This window comes from Ranitomeya variabilis, chromosome 7, assembly GCF_051348905.1.
Source record: "Ranitomeya variabilis isolate aRanVar5 chromosome 7, aRanVar5.hap1, whole genome shotgun sequence".
In the NCBI taxonomy this organism is placed as follows: Eukaryota; Metazoa; Chordata; class Amphibia; order Anura; family Dendrobatidae; genus Ranitomeya; species Ranitomeya variabilis.
The window spans coordinates 42,569,615-42,585,653 of record NC_135238.1 but is presented as its reverse complement, the minus strand read 5'-3'; the positions used below and the strand labels follow the sequence as shown (position 1 = coordinate 42,585,653).

At 47.2% G+C, this 16,039-nt stretch overlaps 2 protein-coding genes across 2 annotated transcripts in view; one reads left to right on the top strand and one right to left on the bottom strand.

Annotated features, from left to right (window-relative positions):
• ACSM3 (acyl-CoA synthetase medium chain family member 3) overlaps window positions 1-16,039 on the bottom strand; it is a 75,602-nt gene that overhangs the window by 33,823 nt on the left and 25,740 nt on the right. The gene's annotated exons all lie outside the window — the stretch shown is intronic.
• LOC143785814 (THUMP domain-containing protein 1-like) lies at window positions 81-15,280 on the top strand. The gene is made up of 4 exons (XM_077274949.1): window positions 81-291; window positions 3,267-3,447; window positions 12,748-12,996; window positions 14,739-15,280. The coding sequence occupies exons 1-4, from the start codon at window positions 91-93 to the stop codon at window positions 14,981-14,983; spliced, it is 876 nt and encodes a 291-aa protein (XP_077131064.1). The 5' UTR covers window positions 81-90; the 3' UTR covers window positions 14,984-15,280.

Genomic DNA, 16,039 nt, shown 5'->3' with positions numbered 1-16,039 from the left:
AAGACCCCGCCCCTTCCGGTGACGTCATATCTAGCTGCCGCAACTGCTCCCCTACAGACGCGGTTAATTGTGCGCGTGCGTGCAGCCAGGATGAGCGCCGAGGTCCAGAAGGGGAAAAAACGGGGAAAAGCGCAGTATGTGAGCAACGCCAAGCGGCAGCGGGGAGGCCGGCAGCTGGAGGCGGGCATGCAGGGCATCCTCATCACCTGCAACATGAACGAGAGGAAGTGCGTGGGGGAGGCCTACAGTCTGCTCAACGAGTACGGAGACCTGCTGTACGGCGCCGAGAAGGTGGGTGACGCATGCGCCAAGTGTGTGTGCGCGCGGGCTTCTATCCCACGTGTGTTACTACAACTCCCAGCGTGCCATTACAGCTGCATAGTGTGGGCATGCTGGGAGTTGTAGTCCTGTGACAGCTGCATATGATTCGTTTTCTCAGCCGCAGCCTTGGGACCTGTGCACACTGCAGGGATTTACTGACCAATGTGAGCGAGGCGCATTCTGCTCAGTGATTTTTTTTTTTTTTTCCACAAGAACAAAAATCCACGGATTGTTTTCCATTGCATGTGACTTTAGTCATAGACCCCGGTTACTTGCGTCAGATGCAGATTACTGCTGATCGGTAATAACCCTGTCATCCCTGCACCAGTCCGTCATTGTTAGTTTCATGCCTGTAATTTTAGATCTGTACTTTGTATGTCATCCCCTCCCATGGAATCAGTGGCGCTCTAGAACAATGATTTCTGTTCGGCTGTCACGCTCCCCGCTGCCGGCCAGTCCGAGCATTGCGGTGCAATAACGTCCGAGGATCTTCCCTCCCTGGTCGGAGAGATCTACCTTCTCCACGCTCCATTCTGAGTGATTGTCTGCTCTCCTGTGTACATGGAGACCCAGGGCCGGTTTTAGACAAAGTGGGGCCCTAGGCAAAAGTTTAAAATGAGGCCCCCAATGCTCACATACATATTGCACCATGACGCTCACACATTTTGGTTGCATTTACATGCATTGAGTTCAGACAGTTCGATGCGTGCGATTGACAACATTGAAGTCGTTTGGCTCTTGTTTCTCGGCCTCTTTACACCGTCTGAGGATGAATGATGGGGACAGAACACTAGTAGATCAATCTGTCCCCATATAGTATAATGTTATAAGCAGCAGGGCTGTGTATATATACACACACATACACACACACACACTCTAGTCTGTTCAACCAATATTTTAAAATGTGCATGGAACACACACACTATCGCTGTATGTTTATATAGAATAATGCAAAAAATTATATATATATATATATATACACACACACACACACACAGGCACGCACTTATATACACACATACATACATGGCACGCACTTATACACATATATGGCACGCATTTATACACATATATGGCACGCATTTATACACACATACATACACACTTATATATACACACACACACACGGCACACACATACACACTTATACACACACATACACGGCACACACATACACACTTATACACACATACATACATACATGTACACGGCACACACTTATATACACACACATACATATATGGCATGCACTTATACACAGACACATACATAGCATTCTTATACATACACACATACATAGCACACACATTATATATATATATATATATATATATATATATATATATATATATATATATATATATATATATATATATATATATATATATATACACACACACACACACACACAAACACATGGCACGCACTTATATACACACATACATACATGGCATGCACTTATACACATATATGGCACGCATTTTTACACACACATACATACACACATATATATACACACACACACACACCACGCACTTATATACACACATACATACATGGCACGCACTTATACACATATATGGCACGCATTTATACACACACATACATACACACATATTTACACACACACACACACCACGCACTTATATACACACATACATACATGGCACGCACTTATACACATATATGGCACGCATTTATACACACACATACATACACACTTATATATACACACACACACACACACACACACACACACACACACACACACACACACACACACACACACACAGCAAGCAAAGACACACTTATACACACACATACACGGCACACACATGCAGCACAACAAATGCTCATTTGATACATGTGATTCACATAAGCACACACTACACATGACACACGCTATACACATGACACACACCTTTATGCTGGAGGGAATGAGATGATGCACACTAGCAGATGCAGCTCCTCCTGCTCCCAGCAGACACCTTTCTGCCCTCTCCTCTGCTGGGACTGCCGACAAGAGCAGGAGTTGCTGACAGCAGGACAGGAGCCATCGTCACCAGGAGCAGCACACACAGTGGGACGGGTGCTCTTTACTTATCTGCCGGCTCAGGTTGTTACTGGTGCTGGGTCTCTCTCCCTTCCCCTCAGAGGCTCTGTGCAGCAGGACAGGGCACTGGCCAATGAGCGCTTCTATCACGCTGATGGGGGAGGTTCAGCGGCCGCTGCTCCTGTGCTTCACTGCAGGCTCCTATTTTACTGCTACAAACATTCCCAGAGTACATGGCCTGTGGTGACATCACGGTCACATGGCAGGTCACCTGATCGTGATGTCACTACAGGTCCTTAACCAGTCTCTACTCGGAAGCTTCACTGATAATGCTATTATCAGTGAAGCTTCTGCTGTAGATGCTGGGGGCCCCCAAGGGACTGGGGCCCCAGGCAGCTGCCTAGTCTGCCTGGCCCTAACGCCGGCCCTGTGGAGACCTGTGTGGGGAGAAGCCGGCGGGGGGATTTTCAAACTATCATTTCTCTGAAATGCTGCAGTGTTTCCCAGTAAATCATGGCTGCCTGTAGTACGGGCAGCATTAATCTAATGGCAGCTTCTGTTTAAAGGTTTGCAAGCCATCTACAGTGTTTCATTGCACAGAAGTTTTCTTAATTAGTCATTTTCCATTCAAGTAAGTGTCTTCACTTTATGATCAGTGTAGAGCCGCCCCCTCTATCCCTGCACGGCCCCCTATCTGTGCAGGGAATAGCAGCCGGCCCCGTTCACTTGGGAAAGACAGCGCTGCAGCTCTCTGTACGGTGTATGGAGTAGGTTTTCAGTGTGGATTTCTTGGCACAAGTCTGCTGCTCCGGGCCTGCGCCGATGTCGTGCATCCCTAAATTAAAAGTAAATGCTGTTGCTGGATCTAACTTTTCTTTTTCTCCATTGACAGCTCTGTGATAAAGGAGACAGACTCTCGGGCAGCGAAGAGGAAGAAGATGATGACGACGTTGAAGCCGCTTTGAAGAAAGAAGTTGACCAGATTCGTACATCGACTGAAAAGAATTTACGCAGATTTCAGTCAGTAGAAAGTGGCGCTAATAATGTTGTTTTCATTAGGACCCTGAATGTAGGTAAGATCACGTCCTTCCCCCTCTACATGACTGTTGCTGGAGAGGTGGATTCGCCTGACGCAGACCTGTTAGCAGAAACTCCTGATCTCTTCCATACTTGTTAATGGGGTCGTATTCGAGGCAGGTGGATGGATTTCTTCAAGCCGTGTTTAGAGCAATGAGGCGTTCAAGGAAACTTCTGCAACCGATCTGTTTCCAGGCGCTGCATCCACTGCAAAATCAAAATCTGCCCCATATGCTGCATATTTACTGCAGACTTTAATCCCTGTATTGCAAAGGCCAAATCCACAGCGTAAATTGACAGGTTGTGGATGTGAAGGCCAGAGCGTTACTCAATTCGCACTTTTTTTTTCTGCAGCTTGTGAATGAGGTTTCCTAAAATCTGATGTACCACCCTGATACTGTGCACAGCAGATTTTCCCATTTTTATTCAGCTTTTTTCTACAACCCATGTGAATATACCCTAATAGAAGGAGGAAATAAGAGCCATCCTTATACTAGAGAAAAACTCAAAAAATATTAAATTCAAGGTCCTGGGAAATCAACAAGAGCAATACAAATAACCTTAATCCCTATTGATATTCAAGATAAGACATAACTTTAATCAATATCTTTAAAACCATGAAAGGACAACCACAGTCAAACACAATAACCGTGCTCTCTAAATATATCCCTGTCACAGTACCTATGTCACACTACCTATCAGCGGAGGTTGGCACCCTAATACACAAACGAGATTGGCGCCCCCGCTCAGCTTCGGCTGCCCCTGAATCTCCTATAGTAGCCCTAAACTGGTGTCTTAAGGTACCATCACACTGAGCAACGTCGCAGCGATATAGCCAGCGATCTGTGACGTTGCAGCGTCCTAGGTAGCGATATCGCTGTGTTTGACACGCAGCAGGGATCTGGATCCCGCTGTGAAATTGCTGGTCGCTGCTGGAAGGTCTGAACTTTATTTGGTCGCTAGGTCGCCGTGTATCGCCGTGTTTGACATAAAAGGAGCGACGCCAGCAGCGACAGCGACGAGGATAGAGAGGCGTGTTTTATTAAAAAAGGAGACGCCCTCATCCGCGACGACCTGAGAGGGAACTTACAGCAAAATCTATTGATGATGGCTCGGCGTTAATATGTGTCTTGCTTGAAGAGCAAGAAGAGATCCAATGAAGACGCCAACAATATACTGTGTATGGCGATTACAGACAGGATGCTCCCGGGAGAAGAGGATCGTAGGTGGAGGGGCGTTCTGAACAGGACGCTGGAAAGGCACAACGGGACGATAACGCTTGCAAATATACAAGTTCTGCATCGCTGCAGAGTCGCGGTTTATATTACAGGACGCCGACGCGTCACATCCTGGGGGTCTCCCTATACTAAAACACGCCTATCTGGCTACACTACAACGCCCCTTTGGGTGTGTCAAGTCAATACACTCTGGCTGTTTGACATGGAGCGAGCAACCAGAGACAGCGATAAATTGGTTGCCGCTACGTCACTGGATCGCTCCTGCATCGCTCTGGCGTTGGTGTGTTTGACGTCTCTACAGCGACCTAAACAGCGACGCTCCAGCAATCTCGTTTCGGTCGCATCGCTGGCTATATCGCTGCGACGTTGCTCAGTGTGACGGTACCTTTACTTGGGCTAACGATTATACAACACAGAAAAATAGATAAACAGGAGATAGAGGATAACAGAACCGATAATGGCTGATACTTGCCAAAATTTAGACTGTGCCAGGGTGAGAGACACAGGCAAAACAGTGCAAAAGTGCTCTTGTGTACATTAATAGCCTCACTATGCTGCTCCCTGCTTTCACATTACTGCCTAACTGTGGGGGTTGGCACCCTGCTGTTCAGCGGATATGGCACCCCCACTCCGTGACGGCTGTCCCTTAGATGCCCTATGAGTAGCTGTGTAGGCAGAGAAATGTGATATAGACATTAATAGCCATAACTATCACAAAGAGGTGGAGATATCATTTCAAGCTCAGACAAAATTGTCTGTTAATATCAATGCTTATAGATAAATCATAACAGCAAGAGAGGAGAGATACTCATCATCATCAGATGTCCAAACACGCCTCAACGCGTCTCACCTTCACGGATCATCAGGAGGCCATGGTATGTGGATGCTTCCACATATGCTTTAGAAGCATCCACATATCATGGCGCCATAGCGCGCGCTTTTCTCTTCCTCTCTCCTCGGCAGACGTCGTTCCTGTAAACCACGCCCCCTTCTCGGTTTTCCCAGTCCGGCTCTCTTCAGCGCTGGGCATGCCTCCTTCGGATTGGACGCGTTCGGGCGGGCCACGCCCCTTTCAGCATACAACCTATCAGGCCGTCAGTTTCTCTTACGGCCAGCCACACCCCCTTTTTTCCGGCACGCTCTATACACGCGCCTGTTTACAGCAGCCCGTGCTTCTCTGGTGGCATGTCTGTCGCGTCGCATGGCCAAGAGGGCTTCTTCTAAGCGGGGGACACAGGTTCCTGCACTGCTGCTGCGCCTGGTGTCTGGTAGGCTTTGCTATTCTCTCCCGGCCTGTACTTCCATAAGCAGCATTGCATCCTGCTTCAGGTATCATTCACTCTCCACCTATGCCCAACCCTGCAGGGGCCCCCGGCTATATCCCCACAGTGATTCACTACACTTGTGTCCGTTGTAAGAAAAAGTGGGTTTCAGGCCAGCCGTCTCCTTTCTGTCCGTCCTGCAGTCCTTCTGTCATGTCCGTCCCTCAGGAAGTCCCTAATGCTCGGGATGAGTGCACTCTCCCGGAGTGGGCTGTCGCCATGTCTGTCAGTCTCTGACTTGACTAAAGTGTCCCAGTCCCTGGTTCAGGTCCTGGAACGTATTCCGCTTCTAACTACTACCGCCACCAGTGCCACGAACGCCTCACACGGCGATCCGCTCGCACCTGACCATGACCCTCATAGGGCCAGACTTGAGAAAAGATCCAGGAAGAGGTCTCTGTCTAGATCTTCATCCAGTTCACCGGATCCCACTGCGTCGGCCGGAATACCCCTCTCTGCCCGTTCCCCCTCCTCGCAGGCGGACGTCGGGTCAGATGTAGCGTCTGTCGGAATCTGACTCGGATGCAGATCAGACCTCCAGGACGCAGGATATGGTTGATAGCCTTATTTCGGCTATTATTCAAACACTTGAGCTTAAAGAGGAAGAGGCAACCTCTCAGGACATCTCCGTTTCACTCAAAAGGATGAAACGTCCCTCTAGAGTTTTTCCCAATCACAAAGAGTTTGGCAACACTATATCTAGACACTGGGAACATCCCGGTAAGCGCTTTCCCGGAAGGAAACCTCTGGACACTTTATATCAGGGGTGTCAAACTGCATTCCTCGAGGGCCGCAACCAGGTCATGTTTTCAGGATTTCCTTGTATTGCACAGGTGATAATTTAACCACCTGCACAGATGATGATTCATGCACCTTGTGCAATGCTAAGGAAATCAAGAAAACACGCATGGTTTGAGGCCCTCGAGGAATGCAGTTTGACACCCCTGCTTTATATCCTTTTGATTCAAACCTTGTCAACAAATGGTCCGAATCACCTAAAGTAGATCCGCCTGTGTCTAGATTATCCTGGCAGACTGTGTTGTCCATCCCTGACGCGGCGTCTCTAAAGGAACCCACAGAAGGGCAAATTGAGACTTTAACCAAATCAGCATTTGAAGCTTCTGGCGCCTCTCTGCCCCAATTTCGCCTCTTCTTGGGTGGCAAAAGCTGTATCGGCCTGGGCCAAGATCCTGCGTAGAGGCATCGTAGCTTCGGCTCCTGCAGAGGAGCTAGCTGATTTAGCGGATCAGATTGCCCACGCAGGAAAATATCTCTTAAATGCCTCCCTTGATGTGGCCGCTTGCTCCGCAAGGGCTAACAGCAACATCATTGCCATTCGCCGAATTCTTTGGCTGAAGGCGTGGAACGCAGACCCCGCTTCTAAATCTCTCACTAGTCTGCCTTTCCAGGGCTCCAGGCTCTTTGGCACACAGCTGGACCAAATGATCTCTGACACCACGGGTGGTAAGAGCACTTCTCTACCTCAAGCTAAGCCTAGGCGACCCTTCAACAGGAAGGGACCCTAGTCCTTTTGCCCCTTTCGGTCCTTCACCTCCTCAGGTAGTGCCCCTCAACAGGACCGGTCTGCCACCCAAGGGGAACGTAAGAAACCTGCCTTCAGGCCTACCCCTCCCTGGAGAGCTAAAAGCCGCTCCTCTAAACCCTCCGGATCTCACGGCCATTGGTTTTCTTCAAAATGACTGATCACCCCCACCTGGAAATCTTTCCAGGGTGAGAGGCAGGCTTCTTCTGTTCACAGAGGCTTGGTTATCAGTGGTCGACGACGCCTGGGTCAGGGAGATCATCACTTCGGGCTACAAAATAGAATTTTCTTCGCCCCCAAAAAGACGTTTCCTCCTCTCCCTTCCACCCAAACAGCCCTCCCATGTCCCAGGGCTCCTCAGGCCGTCGCTTCACTCCTCGCCTCAGGGGTAATCGTCCCAGTTCCTTACCATGAGCGGTTCCAAAGAAAGACAGCTCTCTCCACCTGATTTTTGGACCTCAAGCAGTTGAACAGTCTCCTCCGGATTCAGCACTTCAAGATGGCGTCTATGCGGTCGGTGATCGCCTCCATGGAACCGGGATAATTTCTATGTCTCTGTGGACATCCAGGATACGTACCTACACATTCCTGTTTGTGTACAGCATCAGAGGTTCCTTCGTTTCGCGATCCAAGAGCAACATTATTAATTCACAGCTCTCCCATTCGGCCTGGCGTTCGCCCCCAGGGTCTTTACGAAGGTAATGGCGGCGGTCATGGCCATCCTTCGATCAAAGGGGATTCTTATAATCCCCTATCTTGACGACCTCCTGGTCAAGGGTCCGTCTCGCCGGGACTGCGCCCAGAGTCTCCAGATCGCTCTGGACACGCTAGTCCGTCTAGGTTGGATAATCAACAAGCAGAAGTCCACCTTGATTCCAACCCAACGCCTAGAATTTCTGGACATGAAATTCAACACCATTCAAGCCCAGATCTTCCTCCCAAAGGAGAAGTTCATGTCTCTTCAGCAGGGCATCAAAGCTCTGAAGCGCTCTACCCCTATGGCTGGGCATGAGGGTTCTAGGAAAGATAGTAGCTTCCATGGAAGCAGTACCTTATGCTGAATTTCACTCTCACCCTCTCCAGCTGGCCCTTCTGTCCGCTTGGGACAGTAGCCCACTTTCCTTAGACCGCCCAGTTCGTCTCCCTCTCAATGTGAGGCAATCTCTCACTTGGTGGACGCTGTCCACCTCCATCTTTTGAGGGAGGTAATTTCTCCCCCTCCACTGGCAGGTCATCACCACCGACGCCAGTCTCCAGGGGTGGGGTGCGGTTTTTCTCCATCCCACAGCTCACGGCCGCTGGAATGTTCAAGAGACACGTCTCCCGATCAATCTCTTGGAGATTAGGGCAATCTTCCTGGCCCTTCTCCGCTGGCAGTCCCTCCTCATGGGAAAACCGGTCCGCATTCAGTCGGACAACGCCACAGCCGTGGCTTACAAAAACCACCAGGGAGGGACTCACAGCCAGCAGGTCATGAGGGAGGTGTCAAAGATTCTACGGTGGGCGGAGAACCACGTTCCCTCCATATCGGCCATCCACATCCCAGGGGTGGACAATTGGGAAGCAGACTTCCTCAGCCGTCAGGGGATCGTGTCGAGCGAGTGGGCTCTTCTCCCCGCCGTTTTCGACCAAATTTGTCAAAGGTGGGGCGTTCCGGATATCGACCTAATGGCCCCCCAAACAAACCACAAGGTTCCCCAGTACGTCTCCAGGTCTCGGGATCCGATGGCTGTCGGCTGCGACGCCCTCGTGACTTCGTGGGCCCAATTTCAGATGCCTTATCTGTTTCCGCCTCTTCCCTTGATTCCAAGGGTCGTAAAAAAGATAAAGATAGAGGGGGTTCCTGTTCTCTTAGTAGCTCCAGATTGGCCTCGGAGGGCCTGGTATGCGGAGCTAGTGAACATGCTATCGGACACTACCTGGAGACTCCCAGACCGTCCGGATCTTCTATCACAAGGACCCCTCTTCCACCCGAATTCTGTCTCTGAATTTAATGGTATGGCCGTTGAGGCCGCGGTCCTGAAGGACCCAGGCTTTTCCCACAGCGTCATACAAACCATGATAAAAGCTAGGAAACCGGCATCTTCGTGTATCTACAATAGATGTTGGATGGCCTTTTTCCGCTGGTGCGATGACAACAGTTTTTTCCCTATGGTCTTTTCCCTTCCTTCAGTGCTTGGTTTCCTCCAAGCAGGTCCGCTCATTGGACAGGATTTGGTGATGGCTACGGTAGACCTGAGGGGAACCTATTATCATGTGCGTCGAGTGTTTTCCAAGATTATGGTGGAGGCGGTAACCTTATCTGACAAGGGATTTCCATCATCCCATATTTAGACGACTTTCTCGTTGTCGCTCCATCCATCCCTCGTCTGAACCGGGATGTGACAAAAGTCCTGGAAATCTTGGAATCCCTTGGGTAGATCCCGAATTTGGAAAAATCGAATCTCCATCCTTCACCAAAGAAGAAATTCCTGGGAGTTCTTCTGAACTCGGCGAAAGGAACGTCCTTTTTGCCCAGAGAGCGTCAGCTCGACCTCATGCACAGGAACTCCAGATTCAGAGACCAGAAGACGCCAACCTTAAAAGACTCAATGTCAATTCTGGGATCACTGACATCGTGCATTCAAGCAGTCTCATGGGCTCAGGCCCATACAAGAGTCCTTCAGTCCCATGTTCTGCTGTGCTCAAGAAAATGCCAAAATGCACTAACCAGTAAAATTCCCCTTCCCGGTCACGTGAAATCCTCTCTCTTATGGGGCTAAACGACCAAAATCTCCAGTGAGGAGTCAGCTAGGATCAACTTCCTCTGAGGATACTCACATCAGACGCCAGTCAGAGAGGCTGGGGCACTGTGGTGGAAGGGTCTCTCTTCCAGGGGTTATGGCACCCAACAATCAGGTCCAGCAGCTCGAACATGAGAGCTGAAAGCGGTAGAGGAAGCGCTAAAAGCTGCATCAGTCCTCATCTGGGGACATCATGTATATGTATTTTCATACAATATGACCACAGTGGCCTATCTCCGGCACCAGGGAGGCACGAAATACGCCAAACTTAAATCGACCGCTGCAAGGATTTTTTCTGGGGCAGAAAAACATCTGTTGTCCATAACAGCAGTATATCTGAAGGGATTGGGAAATACCCAGGCAGATTTTCTCAGCAGAAAGGATGTCCACCCGGGAGAATGGTGTCTGAACCAGGAGGTCTTCTTGTCCCTGGTATCAAAATGGGGGAGTTCCGAGGTGGACCTGTTTGCCAATGGTCAAACAAAAGGGCAAGAACATTCTTCCTCCTCAGTCCCGAGTATGGAGCACAGGGGATAGATGCCTTTTCAGATCCTTGGAAATTCAACCTGGCATATGCCTTCCCACCAATTCCATTGTTAGCAAGGACGCTGCAAAAAATCTCATCAGATCGAGCCACCACGATTCAGATTGTGTCCATGTGGCAAGCAAGAAGCTGGTAGGGCGCATTGATGGGCATGGATCAGGAAGGTCCACTTCCTCTGCCCCAGGAGGTCAATCTTCTTGAACAAGGTCCCCTATTACACCCGGGTTTACACAGATTGAACCTTGCGGCCTGGTTACTGAAGCCAAAATTCTAAAAGCCAGGGGCCTCTCCGATGGGGTAATACAAACTCTCCAAAAGAGTAGAAAAGCAGTAACCATTATCTATTTTAGGGTTTGGACTTGGGAGTCACGCCTAGTACACTAAAAGTACAGGTCTCAGCTCTTAGTTCCTTTTTCGATCAGGATTTAGCTGCCTGTCGCTGGGTTTAAACGCTTCATGACCTCTGCGGCTATGATTCGTCCTAGACTTCGTAGCCAAGTTCCCCCCTGGGACTTGAATCTGGCTCTTAATAGTTTAACACAGGAACCATTCGAACCTCTCTCATCTTTGGATATAAAAAACCTGACCCTTAAAACTGTTTTTCTACTAGCAATTACTACCGCTAGGCGTGTAGGAGAACTTCAGGCTCTATCAATACAAGAGCACTATTTAACCATCACTATGGATAGCATTATCCTTCGGTTAGATCCCTCCTTTATGCCTAAGGTAGTCTCAGACTTCCATAGAGGTCAGGATATCGTGCTACCCTCATTCTGTCCAAATCCCTCCAATGCAAAGGAGGAAGCCTTCCACACCCTGGATGTTTGCAAGGTGGTCCTTTTTTACCTCCAGCAAACTGAAAGCTGGAGGATTGACCAGAACTTATTTATCCATTTCTCAGGATGGAATAAGGGCAAAAAGGCATCTAAGAGTACGATTGCTAACTGGATCAAGCAAGCCATCTGCCGAGCATATACATCACAGAATTTTTCACCTCCTGTATCACTGAAAGCCCACTCTACTCGTTCTGTATCAACGTCATGGGCAGAAACAGGGAACGCATTCTCCGAGTAGATATGCAGAGTCAACACCTGGTCGTCGGTCCATACATTCACCAGGCACTACAGACTATTTTTCAATTGAGTCTTATCATTCGGCAGAAGAGTTCTGCAGGCTGTTGTCCCTCCCTAAGAATTTAGTCGTTGGTATTACTCCGATACTACTGTCGTGGAAGGTGACTGGAGAAAATAGAATTAGACTTACCAGTAATTCGGCTTCTAAGAACCTTCCACGACAGCACTAATTTCCCTCCCTATCTGATATTCTTATTGGATGATTTCTGCATTTGAGTGGTAAACATGCTACTGTGTCCAGAAAAAAACCACTGGTGGTTGCAGGAAGGGGAGGGTATTTATCCTCTTCTGTTTCCTGTCCCCCATTAGGGCGGGGAGACATCCTCCGCTACTGCTGTCGTGGAAGGTTCCTAGAAACCGAATTACCGGTAAGTCTAATTCTATTTTTTTCTCTGCTGTTATCAGGGGAAACTGTAAAGAAAAATAGGAAATATATATATATTTTTTTTATTCATTTACATCCTCAAAGGACTGCTAAAACATTAAACCATTTTCCCCTTCCCATTGAAACTTGCCTTTTTCTTTTTTTTTTTTTTTTTGGTTTTCTTCTTTTATTATATACAATGTGTCTCCCATAGTGTTAAATGACCTATGGGGAGCATTTGAACATATTGAAATGTTTTTTGGTTTGTTTTTTTTTGCTGATTCCCTCTAACCGGGGCTAGTATTTTTATTTTTTATTTTGTCATAAAACATAACATCTATTTTTGATATTTGTGATGTCTTTTTTCAGAGCCAGAGAAGTTAGTTCACCACATTTTAAAGGATCTGAACACTACGAAGAAGAAGAAGACACGGGTCATCCTTCGTATGCTACCAGTCACCGGTACTTGTAAAGCTTTCCCCGAGGATCTCAAGAAATACGCAGAGACGTTCTTCCATCCTTGGTTTAAAGCTCCCAACAAAGGAACGTTTCAGATTGTGTATAAGGCAAGAAATAATAATCATATGACCAGAGAGGAGGTCATAAAGGACCTGGCAGGTGAGAAAGCATGGCGGCATCTGTGTGTAGGATCATGCCATCCTCACGTGTCATATGTGTTGTATTATAGCTGTGCAACCGAAGCTGTCCAGACACTTGAGAGCGTGAACAAAGATTATGTAGACTGCTTTAATTTCCCAATTAGCAGGGAACATGAGAAGGGACAATATGATAGAGTTGTTGTGGACAGGGACAAGTTGGCATTCAAACAGGTAGGTGGCACACCCAGTGAATTAGTTAGCTGGAGACGGGTGCTAGTTCCTCTGAGCTCCTGTAGACCAATAGTCGGAAGAGTGAAGGAACTGGACACCTAAAGGTACGTGGACGTGCTCCAGATGGGATTTATTGGCAGAACTGGATATCCAATCGTCACACCTCGGTAAGTACAGCATTCGTTAACATTTCGGATGCAAAATCCTTCATCAGACGTATAGGCTCACTGCATATGGGTTAAGGCGATCCAGGGTGCTGGGTGGGCTTCCCCCAAACAGGGACAACCACTATCAAACCATATCGAGTCACCCTGGACCATGGATTCTCTTAACCTATATGTGGTGAACATAGCCTGTACATCTGATGAGGGGTTTTTCACCCAAAACGTTAGGTAATTGGATATCCGATCCCGTCAATAAATCCAATTTGAAGAATCTTCACGTGACTTTTAGGTGTGAAGTTCCTTCACTCTGTCTACAAGTTGGCATTGCAGTCATTACATGGGATCCTATAGCAAAAAAGATCACAAGGCCCCTTTATTTTGATAACTGGTCTTTCTTTCCCCATTTGCAGCTGCTGGACAATTTTCCTTTTCCCCTACTTGCCATCACATTGCTTTGAGGTCCCTGCTGGATACCACAAGCTGTAGTGACTGCTGCACTCTTTATAAAATATTAATGGTGGTACGAGATGCTGATGGGCACAGAGTTGCTTACTGCTTTACCCTCATTCATTTCCAATTTTACTGTCTCATTTGTACTTCTTGGGTGGGCCATCACTTTTTTGTCAGTGGGGGTCAAACTGCAGGGACCTGCAATGATTCAAGAGAGTGATTGAGCAGAGGTATTTCTCTGCACTGTGGCGCTCTGTGACCCGCTCTGCTGGCAATTGCAGCACAGCTCAGGTGAAGTAAGGGCAACACTTTAAAAATGACTCCCATACTGTGAATCCAGAAAAAAAAAATCAAAACCACCAATGCCAGAATTGCTGTTTTTGATCATCTCATCTTTCAAAAAAGAAATATGTTCCAAAATTCTGAAAACTGCGCAAAAATACTAAGCCCTAACAAAACTGTCTGTGTAAAACTTACGGCTCTCAGAACAGCCAAGTGTTGATTTTTTTTTTTTTAAGTGATTTTTCTTGTGTAAAAGTACTAAATGTTAAAAAGAATTGTCTTATTAAGTATCGCCATAATTGTATTAACTTGTACTATAAAACTATCATTTATCTGACACTGACTGTGAATGCCATTAAAATTAATTCTAATGAACACTGAGGAAGAGGATTCATATTTGACTTCCCAGGGGAGCATTGCATGGCCTATAAGTCTCCATACACCAACCTGCCACTCTCCAAAAAGAGAAATGTTAACACTTTTGACTACTTTAAAATTACAAAAAATTAACATAATCACTAAAGTTGCTCTTTATGGTCAGTTTTTAATTCATTATGTTTGAACAGAAAAGTCAAATGTTCCTGTTTTAGTTAGATTTTTCTTCTGGATTGACTGACACGGTTTTATGTTTCAGGACTGGTTGGGAACCTGAATCCGGAGAATAAGGTGGACCTGACCAATCCTGAGTTCACCATTGTAGTGGAGATTATCAGGAACGTCTGCTGCCTGAGCGTGGTGAAAGACTATACCTTGTTCAGGAAATATAACCTACAGGAGGTGGTAAAGAGCGCCAAAGAGGAGAAACCACAGGAACCAGCCGGGGATGTGGGAAAGGAGAAAACAGAAGAGCAAAGCAACGAAGACCCTGCAGTGGTCTGAGACGCCTAAAAACCATGTACATGTGGAGCCCGGAAGGAATCAAGTCAGCAAAAATCCAAGCACAAAAAATACCCTGTATGTTGGTTTAGTAACATAAACCCCTTTAGCTGCTATTATTTTCCCCTTTGTACATTTTTGCCCCCTCCTTAGAGCAACGCTTGAAATTAGTGATTTTCTGATTTTTTTAGTAAGGTTATGGTGCACAAGGACAATCTGGTCATTGTGTTGCTTTCCAGTTATGTTTACTATGACATAAAAACTGGGTTCCTGTGGGAAAATAAAATTTTATTTTTTGATTATTTTGGGTAGGTTTTAATTTAACAATGTGAGTGATGGATCTGTAAGCCAGAAACCATATACTGCATCAGAAGACGTAGTCAACGGAGCATGTCCATTATCATCTGATGGGGGGGAAAAAAAAATTTTTGCGCTTTATCTCCAAATTAAAAACCTAAGGGAAAAGTGTCAGGAATGTCATGTGTCAACCCCCAACCTCACGGACACACCATTGACGTCTCATACAGTATCTAATGCCATTTAATGATTGGTTTGTGGTCCTTCCTGTAGTTCATGGGACCAGTCTGCTCTCCTAATTTGTCTGTTTTACTAAACCCTTGTTTTTCCCATGACATTGCCACGCTTCAGCATTTTATTTTAGAAATGTTTTCTCTTTGCTAGTCCTCCTGGAAATGTATGAATAAATGGGCTCGTCGGATAGTAATAGGTCTGTTGTCGCGGGGATGTCATTTTATGAGGAATAGAAGTATTCACTAACTTGGGTGTCATGGACTGGCAGCAACTGAACAGCCCCGAACTCATCAGCATCTTAACCCCTTCACGACACGCGCCGTACTATTACTGCGCATGTCGTGTCTCCCCCTTTGATGTGGGCTCCGGCGCTGAGCCCACATCAAAGTCGCGACATGTCAGCTGTTTTGTACAGCTGACATGTGCGCGCAATAGCGGCAGGTGGAATCGCGATCCACCTGCCGCTATTAGCTAGTTAAATACCGCTGTCAAACGCTGACAGCGGCATTTAACTACCGCTTCCGGCCA

Bases quoted from the DNA above. Each gene is read 5' to 3' on its own strand.
- LOC143785814 (XM_077274949.1), top strand. From the start codon at position 91: ATGAGCGCCGAGGTCCAGAAGGGGAAAAAACGGGGAAAAGCGCAGTAT. The intron at 292-3,266 runs GTGGGTGACGCA...CTCCATTGACAG, and splicing joins TGCTGTACGGCGCCGAGAAG to CTCTGTGATAAAGGAGACAG. The intron at 12,997-14,738 runs GTGAGAAAGCAT...TTTATGTTTCAG, and splicing joins GGTCATAAAGGACCTGGCAG to GACTGGTTGGGAACCTGAAT.